Source organism: Scomber japonicus, chromosome 17, assembly GCF_027409825.1.
Source record: "Scomber japonicus isolate fScoJap1 chromosome 17, fScoJap1.pri, whole genome shotgun sequence".
Taxonomy (NCBI): Eukaryota; Metazoa; Chordata; class Actinopteri; order Scombriformes; family Scombridae; genus Scomber; species Scomber japonicus.
Genome location: NC_070594.1, coordinates 14,665,937 through 14,682,265, shown reverse-complemented (window position 1 = coordinate 14,682,265; position 16,329 = coordinate 14,665,937). Strand labels below are relative to the sequence as shown.

Here is a 16,329-nt window from a genome sequence, read left to right as displayed (position 1 = left end):
CAAAAGAGAACAACCAATGAATGCCTGCTACGTCATACAACTATTGTGAGCGATTGGCCAATCAGCGGTATTTAAAGGCGGGACAACATGGCAGGAACTGTACTACACAGGAATTAGCTTATGAGGAGAACAGTATTACATGTAATGTTTAGAAGAGGAAGCTTGTCTGCCTTTGATGAAACGCGTGTTTATAGACTTATTAAAACATACTTCGCATTTGAACAATACTGATTGTCGACTATTATTACAAAAAGTGTCTGGAAAGATGTGTAGCTAATGTTAGCTGAAACGTGCTAACTTGGCTAACAAGTAAACACGCTGCTTCACGCTGGCGTCGCACACAAACACGCAAGTGAATGAAAGACAACGTGGCGTAAGGGTGCTGTGAGTTACCTACAGTAGGGCTGAAAGCTGTAGGGATGAAGAAATGGCGAGAAGGGCAGAGACCGCACAGGCGACGAGGTGGCTCCCAGCGCCACGGATGGTACAGAGGCAACCGGCAGAGGTCAACACAAGATGAACAGTGGTGTGTTTAACGTGATACTGTCACAATTTTGTGGTGCTCGAGTTTCCTAAATGTGATCTGTGTTGTCGTCAAAACCTCAGTAACTGACATTCTTTCCTTCAGGTGAATATCACTGATCTGTGGGTGCTATATGTTCACAGGTATGGGAATAATGATGCAGGGCCATCATTTAGAGCATCTCAGAGAAGAGATGAAAGCCAGACTGCCTCTTCTTCCTCTTCCTCTTCCTCTTCATCCTCATCATCATCCTCATCCTCATCTTCCTCTAAGACCAGCAGTGCTGCACCAGGTCAGTATGGGACATCAGCTCCTGTCCCTTGCTTGTTCAAGGGAGAGGGGCTGGTTTAATAATACAGTAAACCAGAATGAATGACTGAACCGTGTATGTCAGAAACAAACCTGAGATCTAAGCCATGGCAAATAACACAGTGTATGTGATGAGGGTGGGAATCTCTTGGTACCTCACAAGTCAATTCAATTCAGACTACCAGGGCTACAAGGCAATGATAAAATGAGTATTGATGCATCAAATGTTTTGATTTCTATACATCATTTCTTTTTTCTCAGTTCTTTTTCCACTGACATACAATGTGACATATAACTAAATAAGATAAATAGTCTGCAGCCTTTTTTATTTTGAAAAGCTAACTTTTAACTGATTATTTTATAAGTTAATTTGAAAACATTTTACCGTACCACAGCCTGTATTAAAGTGACAAACTGAGGGTCAGGGGCATCGTGCACAGGATGTGTTGTTATTAACATCATGTCTTCAGCAGTGGAGAGTATTCTCTCTGCTGCTCTCCACTGACAAGGAAATGTAAATTAAATAGCTAGGAAAAAGACAAGCATTAGTTGACCGCCTGTTCTATTACCAGATCTGCCAGGTTTCTACTTTGATCCGGAGAAAAATCGTTACTTCCGCCTTCTTCCGGGACACAACAACTGCAACCCTCTGACCAGAGAGCAGCTGCAGGAGAAAGAAAGGGAGAAACAGAGGAACAAGATGCTCATAGAGGATGACAAGCCCAGAAAAGTAAGTGTGGGGATAATTTATCTCCTTCTTACTGCTCTCAGCATTATAACCTCAACCTCATATCCTTCAAGAAGAGTGGAGAAATCTGTTTAAAACTGAAATACCTATATTGTAATTCTCATTGAAACAAAAGCTGATCTTATGAGTCTATTTTCAAAACTATATTTTTGTAGACTGAGCAAAAGCATTTTGGAAAAGGAACTGGCCTGATACTTTTGCCGGATTGCATATTGCACACTAGAGAACATTGTTTGATTTCCACTTAGGCCAGTGGGCCCCATATCTTCTGGTTTATTTCAGTTAAAATCATAGTAGAGGACCATAACATAATTAGAGACTTGGCATTATGGAGTTGAGAATGGGACAGGGTCCTAAACATGCACACACACACACTCTGTCAGCCTGGATGAGTTTCATACTTGTTTGATATGTATCATCTTCTCCATAGAAAGCACCAAGAGCCGGACTGAACACCTCACTGCTGCTACAGAAAAGACATCTTGGCATGTTACCTCAGAACTCCTATTGCAGGTATATATACATAGACACAGAGCTCTTTTCTTAATATTCTCATTACCCGCAGTAATGTATACACTTCTTCACCACAGCTGCAGCACATTACAGAAAAGAGCCCAAGTTAAACAAAGTCTTACTGTAATACTAATCAGTTCTGTATGTGTGGAGTGAATTTTCTTTGGAGCTCTGCCAGCCCCTAACAATGATGCTAATAGATTATGATTTGTTTTTGAAAAATACCAATAACAGTCATAAAACACTGTCAAAATATTTTTTTGTGAACAACAAATGCAAGAATAACCCAAATGATGTATGTTACATTTTTTGGTAAACATGACTATAATTAAATACACAGACACACATTGTCAGATGGCTCAAGGAAAGTGTGTAAATAATTCTGATTTAGTGGACTATCTGTAAATAGGACTAGGACAGTGGCATTGTTACCATGGTTACTGTGTGTGTTTCTCCAGGCTGGTCCATGAGGTAAAGGTCAGTGGAATGAAACGCCACAAACTAGAGATCCAGAGCTCGGACAACAGCAACCCCAACACTGACAACTTCAGACTTATAGTGGTAAGAACACACTAATACACAACGTAATACTGTGATTCTCTCCTTTTTTGTACATCATTCAGAGTTAGAAAACCTTTTTAAAAATCTCAGTCTGCCACCTCAACCTACTTTTCTCACTCAGGGGGACTCGGCATGTGAGCAAGTGTTCACAGTCAATGATGTGTCTCACGGAGGCTGCAAGTACGGGATCATGAACTTCAGCACCAGCAGCCGGGGCTCTCTGTCTGTGGAAATGTGTGACAACCTTTACTTCACCAACCGTAAGGTGTGAATATTTCACTGGACCTGGATTGCCGACTATGAATAAGCATACATGTGTTGTACATGTGTTGTTCTAATATAGTTGAATATCTATGTAAATTAATCTTATAAGTTGAGTATAACATGAGAAATCAGTTTTGTCAGTTTCTAAAACATTTTATTTTTTCCCTCCCTGCATTCTGTGAAGACCCACCCTACTCTGCATGAGAGTGGCTAGTATTCATTGCCTTTGTTGGTAAGGTTGGTTAAGCTTAGGCTTGAGGAGTGAGAGGCAGAGTAGGCACAGGTCTTTGCAGAATGCAGGTGTGTGGGTAAAAATAATGCTTTTTAACTAAACAGAAGTTTATTTTGACAATTATGCCTAATATGTTTCAGGTGAACTCCATCTGTTGGGCCTCAGTCAACTATCCAGACTCCCATGTATTGTATCCTTTTTCATCTTTATTAAGCTCATGTTTGGTCCACCAAATAAAGTTTTGCTTTAGATAATTAGCAACACTCATTCGTTCTTGCTATGTGCATTTTTTTATTTGTGTATTTTAGGCTTTAGTGGTTTCAAAGTGGGGTCTGGGAAAACCCAGTGGTCCTTGAGGGGGTTTTTGGGGATTCCCCAGCTAAAAGGATAATCATTTTTTTCCCAATAATTCCATTCATATGTAACAAAATGACAGAATCTATTACTCTTTTGTTCATGGATTTCAAACACTTTCTGTAATCAAACACCTAAAAGCAAAAGTCAGAGGGGGTACCCAAGGACAAAATCTTATCAAATGGGGGTTTGTGGTGTAATTTGTGTCAGTTTAGGGGTCTTTGCCATGAAACAGTGTGATAACTACTGCTTTAAACTGTGTAAGATTTCCTTTTGTTTTTGAAAGAACATGGCTTTTATTTAACTTTACAGTTAGCCAGGCTTTTATTTATTTCTCTGTCATCTCTGAGTGATTTCTTTCTGTCACACAGCAATACTTCACATAGAAATAGTCATCATTCTCACTTACCACAAACATTTTCTCAGCTCTCATTGTTGTATTTTCCTTGACTGGGCCGACTGTCAGGCTGTGTCTGGTGGGAGTGGCAGACACCCCTGGCTGTGTCAGTCTACTACCCGCTTCCCTCTTCAGCAACTTCAACCCGGGTTAGATGAATATTTTCACATCAGCTTGCTTTATTTTTTTGCCAAGGTTTTGTCAGAAAGCTTTGGTTTTTCAGAATAATTATGATGCTGTTCAGTCCTTGATCCCCTAAAAAAAAGACATGTTGACTTTGTTGTCTTTACCTCACCATGTTAACATTTCTCCTCTCTCCCCTTAGATCAGCCAGGGATGCTGTGCAGCTTTAAAATATCCTCAGCCTGGTCTTGTGCTTGGTGCCTCAACCCCCAGTTTGACAAGACCTTCAGCACTGGTCAGTCCCACCATCATCATTTTTCTTGCAACTCATAGTCCAATCAACTATAATCCATCATAATCACTGGCGTCTGTGGAGACATAAGTTTGTTTGCTTGGCTGTGGCTATGGTGTGTTTTAACAATCTCCTAAATAACACACTGTTTGTTTGGGCAGAAACTAGGCTACAGCAATATGTGCTGGAACCCAAATCATGTAATGCATCAGTCCAACTTGAGGTTCAAATATGATCGGAATACAGAGTAACTTAATAGCCAATCATTGTTTTAGATGATTCAGATAATGACCTGATCTTGACAAGAGAGCTGGTTATTAGCCGGTCATCTAATAAATGATACATACATAGAGTGCAGCTGTGGCTCAGGAGGTAGAGCGGGTTGTCCACCAATTGAAATATTGGTGGTTCGATCTCTGGCTCCTCCGGTCTGCATGTCAAAGTGTACTTGGGCAAGATGTTGAATCTTAAATTGCTCCTGTAGGGTGTGCAATCTGTGTGTGAATGTTAATGAGGCATTAGATGCTTCTGATAAGCAAGTTGGCACCTTCAGTGAGCAGCCATCAGTGTGTGAATGAGACATGTTGGCATGTAGTGCAAAAGCGCTTGAAGTGGTCAGAAGACTAGAAAGGTGCTATATAAATGCAGTCCATTTACCATTCATGCATTTCCCTTGATTTATACATCTAAAATAATGTGTTCTTGCATGTGTTGGCAGGCTTGTCTCGGAGGGTGATAGTGAAAGATGCAGAGACGGGACGAACGCAGACGTACAGTGTTGGCAGCGATGTCTTGGCCCAGCAGTTTGCCCGTAGGGTGAGTCATCTGTTATATTAAAGTGATTACAGCATGCTTGAGTTCACTGGGAATATGTTGTGATTTGGATTTAAATATGACTAGGGGAAAAATATGAGGACAAAGAAATAAAAGTGCTCCTTTTAAACCCCCCAGGTTCCTGTGCTGTTTAACGGGTGCAGATCGGGAGAGATCTTCAGCATTGACCTGCGGCAGCGAGGCCGCAGGGATCAAAGCTGGAAAGCCAGTCGCTTTCATCAAGAGTCTGCCATCACGTCTGTGCGTGTCCTGCAGGATGAGAACTACCTGCTGGCTGCTGATATGTTAGGCCAGGTCAGATTATTTCCTTGAAAACAAGAAAATGGTTAGAAATCATAGGTTCTGAATTGTAGACTTTTTACATGTCATACTTGACACCCATTACTACTACATAATCAACCAAATCCAAACTTCAGTACAGGATCCAAGTCAAATCCTGGGATTATTCAGAATATCATTTATGCTAAATGGATGCTATTATTACTGAACTGACTTTGTGTGTTTTCTTTATGTGTGTGCAGATCAAGCTGTGGGATGTGCGTGTGAAGAAGCCCGTGCAGGACTACAAAGGCCACTATAATGAACATGCCTACCTTCCCATCCATGTCAATGAGCCTGAAGGGCTGTTGCTGGCAGGTAGGAGGGGACAAGATGTGCTAGTTTCTCCAGTTTTGCTGTTAAACTGAGTCAGGCAAAGAGAAACCCACATTTACATCTATTCTCTGACATACTTACACCTTGTCTAGATATCATATTTCAGAGATAGTCTTAGAGGATTGAAGCCTGCCAAAGATGTCTCATCTCTCACCAGATTCTCTTCTGAGGTGCCTTTTAGGCACTTAATCAAAAACAAAACTTTTTTTTTTTTTCTGCAGTGGGTCAGGATTGCTACACAAGGTTATGGAGCCTGAAGGACGGCCACCTTCTGAGGACCATCCCATCACCCCACCCAGCTGCCAACGACCTGATTCCAAGTGTCGTCTTCTCTTCCAATCTTGGCGGATGCAAGGGACTTCCCGGCCTGCTCATGGCTGTCAAACATGACCTGTACTACTTCCCATACAACACGGACTACCAGGAAGGAGGAGCGCTGCAGGCTGGGTGTTAGGGAAAGACTGACTTTCTTTGGCCAAATGTTTCATTGGTATTACTGACATATCTATAGATATTGAATGATTTAAAGGGTTTGGCTGGATAAAGGTGTGACGTGACTATTGAACCCTAACAGCCAGTATGCAGTTAATAATCAAAAGGATGTAACAGACTTTTGATTGGGAAGACCTCCATGAAGTTGCATTGTAGTCTCAGGGGAATGTTATTTTTCACACTTATCTGTGCCAAAAGGAAATAGAAGTGCTGCATTCATAAGTGCACACAACTGCTACAGTTGGCTTACTGTAACCTTTATAAGTGCACTTACATGTACTTAAGACATGATTCACATCCATTTTTAATGTAAATTAGGACATTGCTGATCTAAATTTGAAAAGGACATGACTGTGATTATAGTCAAAACATTTTTAACTGTTGAATGATATTCTGAAAATCATTAAACACAGTGATTGACCTGCTGAATTGTATTTGTTCCTTAATGACACACAGTCGATTGAGTTTCTGCAGTTTAATACATTTTTATGAGCATACATGAACATAAAGATATTGATTTGTTCCATGTGATATCTGTAGTCACTGAACATCTCTCCATCTGTCCATGAGAGAACAGCGATTGATTCTGGTCAAGGTCTGGTATTTCAGCTTATTTGTTGATGACATCATCAACTCTCCCAGTTGAAAAAAAAACCTCCGTTACAGTTAGATCTCACAATGCGGAGGTGTCCAGTAGAAAGCCTGACTGCATCATATGTTTTATTTATTAGATATTTGTCAGTTTGTTGCAGTAAAGACAACCATACAGTATATGTCAATGACTTGTTGCTGCAGCTCATTAAACGCTCCTAACTAACTAGCTACACAGCCTGAGTTGACAGATTAAAGGATTACTATTTTAACTATCTCCGGTTTTGAGGGGCCAGCCTCAAAAATTGTTCTAAGTCTTTTTTTCTGTACCATATTCCTACTGTGAGCCAGCCACTCTATAAAAGCAGTTTGTAGCATTTCATCCCACTGCAGTCAGATTTGTTAACAGAAAGTTTTGACATTTTTTTTAAAACAAAACAAGGCCATTTAAAAATTTCCCTATTAAAGTAAACTTTTATCCCCATATATGTATATTTTATGTAAAATTTAAACAGTCAATGTGGACAGCATTATTAAGGCTGTTCTATTATCACCCGCCAATCCAAATACACAAACAACCACAAAGGGATTATGTTAGTATATTACTGAGTAATTATATACATTGGAATGCATCTCTGTGCTACAGTACATCAATGGCTGCTGTATCCTCCTGAAGCCAAAGAGTGGCACAAAAGCTAAAGCTTGCAAGGGGCGAAGAAGAGGAAAATACACTAGACCCACTCAAAACATGGATCAGAAAGCCTTTCCTGAATGCTATAACCCAAGGTTCCTGCAGAAACAATCTTAGAACAAAAGTGCTTACCTGGAAACAGTATAAGATGCTCAATCAGTTATTCTATTAATAAATGGTTTACACGTTTAGCCCCAGACTACAAAAAGGTGCTAATAGTACTAGTGGGTCACACTGGGAGGGATTGTCAAAGGGATACATGAAAAGTTACCTGAACTCAATTGCAAGCAAGCACATACAATATTCAGTCTCATATCATCTTGCTGAGTCGTTTCATCTCTTTCCTTCTTGATATTCAAGTTTCACTCTGATTGGTATTTTTCACAGTGTAACATGTAGGCATATTAAAGTGAAATAGCATCATGGGACCGTGAGTGAGGACAGCATTAAAAAAACAATTAAGTCCAACCTGCCACTGACAGTCTAGTAGCACCCACTTAAATGCCACTAAAAACAACAGGGAGCCCGTAAGCTGAAGACAAGGGGTCAAAAAAGATGTCAGTTCCAGTTTTCATAGAGGCCCGTAACCATGTAACCGTTCGCTCTTTGGCTTCCGCTCCTTGTCCTGCTAGAGCTCCCCGGGTTTCTGGTGGCAACCGTTGCAGACCCTCACTGGATGATCCCAGCCACGGGAGGGCACAGCGCGTCGTTCTTGGGAGCAGTCTTCACATACGCCCTGACCGCAGGCGCGACAGTGATGGATGGAGAGACGAGGAGAGAACTCCTTCTGACACTCGCAGCAGGAGTGGATGTCTTGATCTGGGACCCAATAGGCTGGGCGTGCAGCATCCTTCATCAGGCCTGGACACACAGGAAAGGAAGCATCAGCTGTTAATGAGTCTCAGCAGCCATGAAGCAACTTAGAACTTTCTAATTCAGGGGAATTATATTAATATAAAAATATAGTTTATTTGTAAAGTCAAAAACAGCGTTATAAAGTGCTCCAAAACTAACACGCAAATCACCAACAAAATACACAGTCATGTACGCGTTAACAGTCAGGCACAAGGGACAAAAGAGGAACAAAACCCAAAAAACAATGGATGAATAAAAACCACAAACAAACACCGAGGACAAAATGCAAAAACAAACTAAAACCCAAAATAGAGCAGTGAAAGCATAACATCAAGAACAAAGCACCATGCAAGAGTAAAAATAAATGTTAAAAAAAAAGAATTGCAAGAAAGCCTTTCTATAAAAATAAAGTGATTTAAAAGAAAAAACTGCTCCTCAGGCAGGTTGCTCCACAGCCAAGGAGCCCTAACAGCAAACACTCGGTAACCTTTAGTCTTTATGTGTGAGGTGGGAAGACTAAAGATCTCAGGCTGCACACAAGGTGATAAGGAGACAGTGGTCCAGATACAAGCTCTGGGGCAAGGCCATGAAGGACTTTAAAATAAGTAAGTCTTTAAGTCAATCCTACAACAAATGGGCAGCTAGTCTAAAGTAATTAAAATTGGCGTATACTGTTATCTCTTTTCTTGTTTTTTGATAATAGTCTTGCTGTTGTATTTTGCTCAACTTGGTGACTATTCATTGATTTCTAAAAGCATGAATGATAGTTTGAGTGTCAAATCCTAGCAATATTCCTCAGATGATAGAAGCATGACGAGATGACCTTGTTAGTGTTTGTCGAAAGTGAGCTTAGTGTCAGAGAGGACACGGAGGTCCCTGACTGTTGGTTTAATATTAACTGGCAAGGGTGTAGTATGCAGGTTATCCAGACCATCAAGGATAAGGATCTCAATTTCACCTGAGTAACAAAATTTGCTGACATCTATTTTGTAATATCTGCTAGACAATTACAGACAGTTCTGCTTTGATTGTGATACTGTGAATGATGAGCATGGCCATTATTCTACCTTTATTATTATTATTTATGACACATTTTAAAGATAATGGTCTTGTTCATTTGATAAAAAACTAATTAGTTCCAGTTAATGACTTAATCCCAGTTATTGGTCTTGCATGCACAAACTGTAAAATTAGTCACAGATGGTACATTTTGTAATTAAAGTGTCATGATGTAATCAAGTGACTCATCTCCACCTATAACTCAGTCTTATATGTTGCAACAGTCAGATGCTTTCGAAATGTTGTTGATACCACTGTTGAGCAATGGTTGGCTAGCGTGATTGTATCGGATTTAAAGTATCTGTAGCGTTGTAATCATGCTCACCGAGAGGTATGTCGATGGCACCGACCACAGCTCCTAGAGTGTTCTGAACTGCCTCCCCAACCTTCCTGGCGATCAGAGTGCCTCCCTCCTCCTCCAAGGCAGCATCCAGCAGCTCTACAACAGGGAAACACGCACAGCAAGTCACACACATTGAAAACACACACTTCAGTATTCAGCAGATATCTAAAGACATTTCAAAAACCCATGTATTTTGTTAGCTGTTGGATATGCGTAGGTGTTGGGTATATGTACTGTCTGTGCGGATTCATCTATTTTCTGGATAATAATGCACAGCAGAAATTAATTTGCCCACTGGAGATAATAAAGTCTGTCTATCTAAGCGACTTCAAAAGCTTCGAATTTGCATACCAGTTGGGATTCCCCTGTTGTGAAAACATGCATCGCAGACACGAACAGGAGCGAGGCCCCAGCCCCTCTCAGGAACCGGCCGGGTTTTAGAGGAGCAGGCGTCACAGAAGCCCTCTCCACAGGCACGGCAGTGGTGCTTGGTGTCATTCGGCTGGAACTCTTCTCCACATTTATGGCATTTCTGCAAAACACAAATTTGGAATAACTTTAATCTATATCGTTAGTTGAAAAAGAATTTGGTGATATGATTTTATCCCAGAGGAAGGAAGCACAATGTTGACATGTTCTTTAAATCATGTGTATCTAGAATCCCTAAGCAGGATAATAGTTTTGGTATGTGGAAGAACTGTAGCCTCTTGTGGGTAAAGCCTCTAAAAAGGGATTTAAAGCCTATTGTCTTATTGGAAGTATGATTTGTCTCTCAGCCATCTGTCCTCATTTTCGCCGTCACCACAGAAGCATCTAAGCAACAAATGTTCCTCTTCAAATGTCATACCTTTGTCTTAAAATTTGGCATAACTGATGTATGTTTCAAACTGCAGAAACTGTAGAAACTCATTCCCTCACCAACTCTTGCATGTCAAATTTCGAACTTGCTAAACCAAGATCATTCAGGCTCTGAATTCAGGTTCTGTATCAAGTTGGGTTTTATTGAATTATCTTATTACATAGGATTCTGTATTGCTTCATTTGCTCTAGGTTGATGGCTCTAGGGTTGCAATGTGTGAGAACCTGCATGCACTCTGGGCTTTCTTGCTTTTCTTGGCATTGAGATTTTCACTCTCTGTGTCTGTATATTTTTCTAGTTTTGGTTCAGCTCTAGTTATGTACCAGGATAAGAGAGTTGGGTTTCCAGTAGGTGGGAGCGATTTGGTCGGTGAGCCAGGAGGTGACTGCTTTTGCAGGCTTGACACTGAGTTCAGACACTGACTGAGAAATGTATTTAACTCCGTCCAGCAACCTCTGGGCAGCGTTGTTGTTGTCTTTCAAAAATCCATCAGACTGGAAAGAAGACAAGAAGAGAGCAAGAAGAGCAGAAGAGATATAAATGAATATAAACTTGTAATAAAGTTTCTGATGCACGTGTCATATTGTATATTGCTAATTTAACATTAATTGTGTTAAAGTGACTATACTACATGTGTGCTTTACTCTTAGAGACTTGAATTCTGACAGAAATACAATCATTTGATACTCACTGCGCTTCATTTGACTATGACCAATATCAATATTGATTAATATGACCCAAAGTCACAGACAAAATGTTGTACTAGTTATTCTGGGCATCTATATATATATATACCAACTGGCAAGAATTTAACTGCAAATGCAGCTCTCAATGGATGTGACAACATTCATTCGACTTAAAATCTTTGAAATCTTGGCTTGCAATTTTCTTTAATTGGTTTAACCAGAATCTCATTTAGACTGTTCTACTGCGGCCTTACCCCAGGCCAGATGTGCTGGATCTCTGTTCTGACCACTGTTTCCACTGGGTCCTGGTTTCCATACCAGTACTGCCTGCTTCTGTAGATCACTGCACAGTTGGGGCACTCGATCACATACCTGGACAAAGATGAAATAAACTCAGTTCCAATAGGATAGACTATCATTATGTTTGTATGCTTTAGAGTTTTTTACATTTATTTTAACCTGCTTACATGAAAACCAACTACAATCTATTTGTCGTGGCACTTTCTATTGTTATGACTCAACAAACTTAAAGTGACTGGGTACAACTTTCCAACTTGGTGTGTGGGTTGATGACAATTTTTCCTGTTTTTCACCTTAATGAATGACTACGTCTCAGATTATTTGCGGTAGCAAGGAAGTCATTTCCAATTATTGTCCAAATAGGTTCTATGGCAGCTGGACTCACCCAGACCAAGCATAGATGGCCAAGCCAAACCACGGTGAGTCAGACGAGGCTGTCGTTTTGGGAACCACTATTACCTCCTTTCCTCCCTCATAGCAGGCCTGAGAAGTTCAACACAGACACTCAGAACCACGTCAAGCTAATTCACCATGTGCACGTTTGTCTGTACTTACCTTGCAAGTGTAGATGCGGTTGTCATACTGCGCAGAGTAGCGGCACCGATGTTTGGCTTCATGGTCGAGTCCTTCCTTTAGATGGTTCATGCTTTTCTTACAGCCTGAACTGAAAGTGGGAGTACACCGAGTTAGGGACAAAGACCATAATTTGTTTGCTTATAAATATGAAAGAAATGTATTAATGATGAGCCTTTGAGGGTACTGACTTAAAAAATAATTCAAATGAAATGTGGTGGCATTACTTTATCATTTAATAAATAGATCATTTACAATGTTGCTGCTCACAGATCACCCAGAATAAAATCACTAATGTACAGGTATAATGTTTTGCTCATGACAAATCCAGACTTAGCTACCACATACTTATAAAGTTTAAACTGCCCAATCATATCATAGGCCAGTTGTGAACCAGAGATGTTAAAATAAGCACTAAGCAGTAGTGTCCTATTCTCAGATTGTTAAGTTGAATGAATGTCATGCTTGTTTTTCTGTGTGATGAATGCTGTGATATTTTAATGAACTACAGTTGTTGCAGGAATGAGAGAGACACATACCCACAACTGAGGCAGAGGCTGGAGCAGGTAAAGTACTCATCTGGAAAGAAGGAGTTACTGGTCATGTGCTCATCTGGAATATCCCCACTGAAGCGCTCGCTCAGAGCCTAATGGAGGGAGTGACGGAGGGAGATTAAGGGATATGAAGAGTAAATAAAATTAACTATAAATCATTCTGACTCTACCGTGTCAGCAGATGGTCTTAAATCACATTATAAAATGTGCATGACTATACAGTACAAACTTATTACACTTCAAATCAAATTTAATGCTTTTTAAAGACCTCAACAGGGAAAATTGAATACCCTTTCCACAACAAAACAAATATACATTAGGGCTGAGCTTTATGTTTGAAATCAACTTGACAATATTAATAGTGTAGTATAAATATAAATATAACATTTTCTTGATACTTTTGTATCTCCATATAACAAGCATTATGTAAAATCTCATCATGTAACCAAATTAATGGCAAACTCAATTAACTGTGTCCTGCTGTTGCACTTTACATTAGATTTTAATTAAGTATTGTATTATTGTATTAAAATGTAAAATATGTGTGTAATTTGCTTGGAATTGTTCATTTTGACAACACTGTGTAAAAGGCTGTTCTGGTGGTTGTTGCACTACCAGATTGGGCTGTTAATTCTCCCCGTTAAGACACAAACAAGTTACAGTATATCTACCTTTCATCCACTTTAACAATCCATTAAATCTGTACTGGCACCACCACTAAGAGGTTACCATGTTAAAAGTCTGCTCCTCTCCTTCATGTCACATATTGGCTGTTGTTTCTCTGCTCTAAAAACATTATTATTCAGATTCTAACAACTATCAAAAATAACAGGGGGCTTTCTGTTTTCACTGAACCCCCCTGCCAGCTGTCTTTAGCTGTCTTAGCATCATCAGTACTGTTTGTGTACTTCTTTAATCCTGTTACCTTCATGAGACCAGGTGGCCTGTGGAGAACAATTGAAACATTACCAGAAAAAGAAAGAGCTGGACTGGAATGAGTCACAAATAAGGACCAATATATATTTAAATAAGTAAATCCTGTGGAGAGACATTTCTCATGCACCTGGAAATTTAACACCAAAATCTAATTTAACTTCTGCAGGAGCCGTGTAATTCAAACAAACAAACATCCCTACCTGCAGAGCCTTGTAGATGACACTGGCAGAACGAGGTGAGCGGGTGGTGTTGTTGTCCAGCTGCTGCTCCAGGTTGCGCAACAGACCACTGAAGTCTGTGGGAGGGTTGTAGGTTCGAGTTCCACGGTACTGAACGGAGCTAAATGCTTCAGGAAATAGACCCAACTTCCTGAAACGCTCCTGGAGCAGACGATCTGCCGATTCAGACGGTTTGTCTAGAGATGCAGAACAAATAAAGTCAGAAACAATCAAGGATGAGTGAAGGATAAGAAGCTTCTTTAATGAGGATGAGTTGATTTGACATACCTGATCCTAACAGCTTTGTGTGGACAGTCTCATGGAAGATGATGACTGCAGGGCCCAGAGTGGATAAAGGGACATCCAGACCGCAGCGGGTGGTAGTGGCTTTCAGCTCCCTGGTGAAATGTTTAAGGTAGGCATCTGAAGCATCACCAAGAAACTTGAAGAGATCATCATGGAGACGGTCGGCGTGGGTTCGATAGATGACCACATCAGAGATAGCCAGGACCTTGAGAAGAAGACGGGTTCGCTGACCTTGGTTGGCTCCTGATTACCGGTGAAAAGAGAATAGTGAATGACTGAAATACTTGTTTAAACTTTAGTGGTAATTGTGAAGACAGAAACCTGCTATCTATGTTTATTTTATATAACATTTTTTACCCGTACCAGCTCCCAGAAGTCCTTCTGTGTCAATGACTACCACCTGGTGCACAGGGTCCATAGCTGCCCACACACCAACAGTGCAGGACTCTTGAGTGGGGGAGGTCTTGAACACTTCTCTCCCAAGAAAAAATGTATGGTTCAGGGTGTGAGACTTTCCCTCCCCAGTGTTTCCAAAGATGGAGACCACCTTGAGGAGCTCTTCTGGTCTGCAATCAAGTCTGCTCACAAATTCCTCCTCATCCTTTACCTGTGATCCACACATGATCAACCTCATCATCAGAACATCACATTAATATGATGCTATGAAAAGTTTTAAATAAATGATCAGGCACTTACATGCATTTCCTCCTTCTCATCCACTAAAAGGAAGCTGCACACTTTCTCCAGCTTGGCTTTCAGGATCTCAATCTCTGATTCCCCATCCATCACATTGTTCTCCTGGGGAGCTTTGGCAGGAGGGTAGGGTATCATCGGGTGCTTTCTCTTGTTGACTCCACTGTGGGTGCGCTTCTGGCAGTCCAGACACAGGTTGATCTTACAACCCTGGCAGCGTACCACCGCTCTGAGTCGTCCACCATTGGCAGAGGAGCTGCTGTCACCTTTGCATGAGTCACAGAAAGGAACATGGCCCGGTGCAATCCGAACCCGGTCATGATTCCTCATCCGCTCCTGGCGATGGAGCTCCAGTTCACAGCGGGCACATTGCAAGCTACCACATTCATCACATTCAAACGCAGCCTCATCAGACCCCCCGCAGGCATAGCTCTCCTGACAAACTAAGATAGTGTTCATTCCTTTATTTACAGCTGGACTCTGACCACTCATCTCAAGCCTGACAGGTCAGGACAATACCCTCGGTGATGATAACAGGTGGGAACTATGCCTAACTATTGTTGATAGTAGGGGCTGAGTGAGGTGTTCAAAATCCAATATCACAATATTTTTGACCAATTAATTGAGATAACTAATAATCTGAAATGTGGACAGAATGACAAAGTGGGTAAAGGCAAATAATAGAAAAGCTAAAATAGTCTGGTATATTCAGAAAATTACATCACTTAAGTGTAAAGCAGCCTTTTAAACCAGAGCACTTATACCATGTTGTGAGGTTACAATATCCAATACTTAAGACAATATCTATTCTCATATCACAATATCAATACAGTTTCAATATATTGTCTAGCCCTAACTGAGAGTAATTAGGATTGCAAAAGCAATGTAGTGGAAGAGACAAGATTATGGGACTGTTCAACTTGCAACCTTTCTGATCAATTTCCCTTAGAAACCAATTCACAAATATACAATACTACCAAAAAAGTGCTATGAAATTATGAGATGAGCACAAATTATTGCTTTCAAATAGTAGTAAAGCAAGTATTGGGCAGCAATATCAAACACACAAGTCCAGATATGTGTGTGTGTAATTAGATTGTTTGTTTGTTTTTTGGCACCAAGGTTTGCTAGCTAATATAAACTACCAGCACCTCTCTTGTCAGTAACACTGCCATTACAGATTAGATGAGTTAGCCCGGTATGCTCATCACTAATGACTTACAAAAAAACACGCTGTGAAACTCGGTAACGACTTGTTTACATATAACATTGAGCTAAACAAAGAGACACAGCTGAAGAAAAACTGACCTAGCAGTGGCTGCCAGTCCGACCGACGACGACTGGCTCCTTAACTAAAAAAAGCGCTGCC

The 16,329-nt window shown here is 40.6% G+C and overlaps 2 protein-coding genes across 2 annotated transcripts; one reads left to right on the top strand and one right to left on the bottom strand.

The window, feature by feature from the left end:
- Positions 1–88: 88 nt before the first annotated feature.
- wdr21 (WD repeat domain 21) lies at positions 89–6,715 on the top strand. The gene is made up of 13 exons (XM_053337343.1): positions 89–526; positions 667–815; positions 1,405–1,562; positions 2,011–2,093; positions 2,552–2,654; positions 2,776–2,919; positions 3,291–3,340; positions 3,971–4,050; positions 4,227–4,319; positions 5,035–5,132; positions 5,268–5,444; positions 5,672–5,786; positions 6,026–6,715. Exons 1-13 carry the CDS (start codon positions 420–422, stop codon positions 6,256–6,258), a joined length of 1,590 nt encoding a protein of 529 aa, XP_053193318.1. The 5' UTR covers positions 89–419; the 3' UTR covers positions 6,259–6,715.
- Positions 6,716–6,762: 47 nt separating this feature from the next.
- Positions 6,763–15,874, bottom strand: zfyve1 (zinc finger, FYVE domain containing 1). Its single transcript, XM_053337342.1, has 12 exons — positions 14,964–15,874; positions 14,631–14,874; positions 14,250–14,510; positions 13,944–14,158; positions 12,793–12,899; positions 12,236–12,344; positions 12,066–12,163; positions 11,635–11,752; positions 11,018–11,188; positions 10,187–10,367; positions 9,818–9,931; positions 6,763–8,439 (listed from the first exon to the last, which is right to left on the bottom strand). Exons 1-12 carry the CDS (start codon positions 15,450–15,452, stop codon positions 8,207–8,209), a joined length of 2,340 nt encoding a protein of 779 aa, XP_053193317.1. The 5' UTR covers positions 15,453–15,874; the 3' UTR covers positions 6,763–8,206.
- Positions 15,875–16,329: the final 455 nt, after the last annotated feature.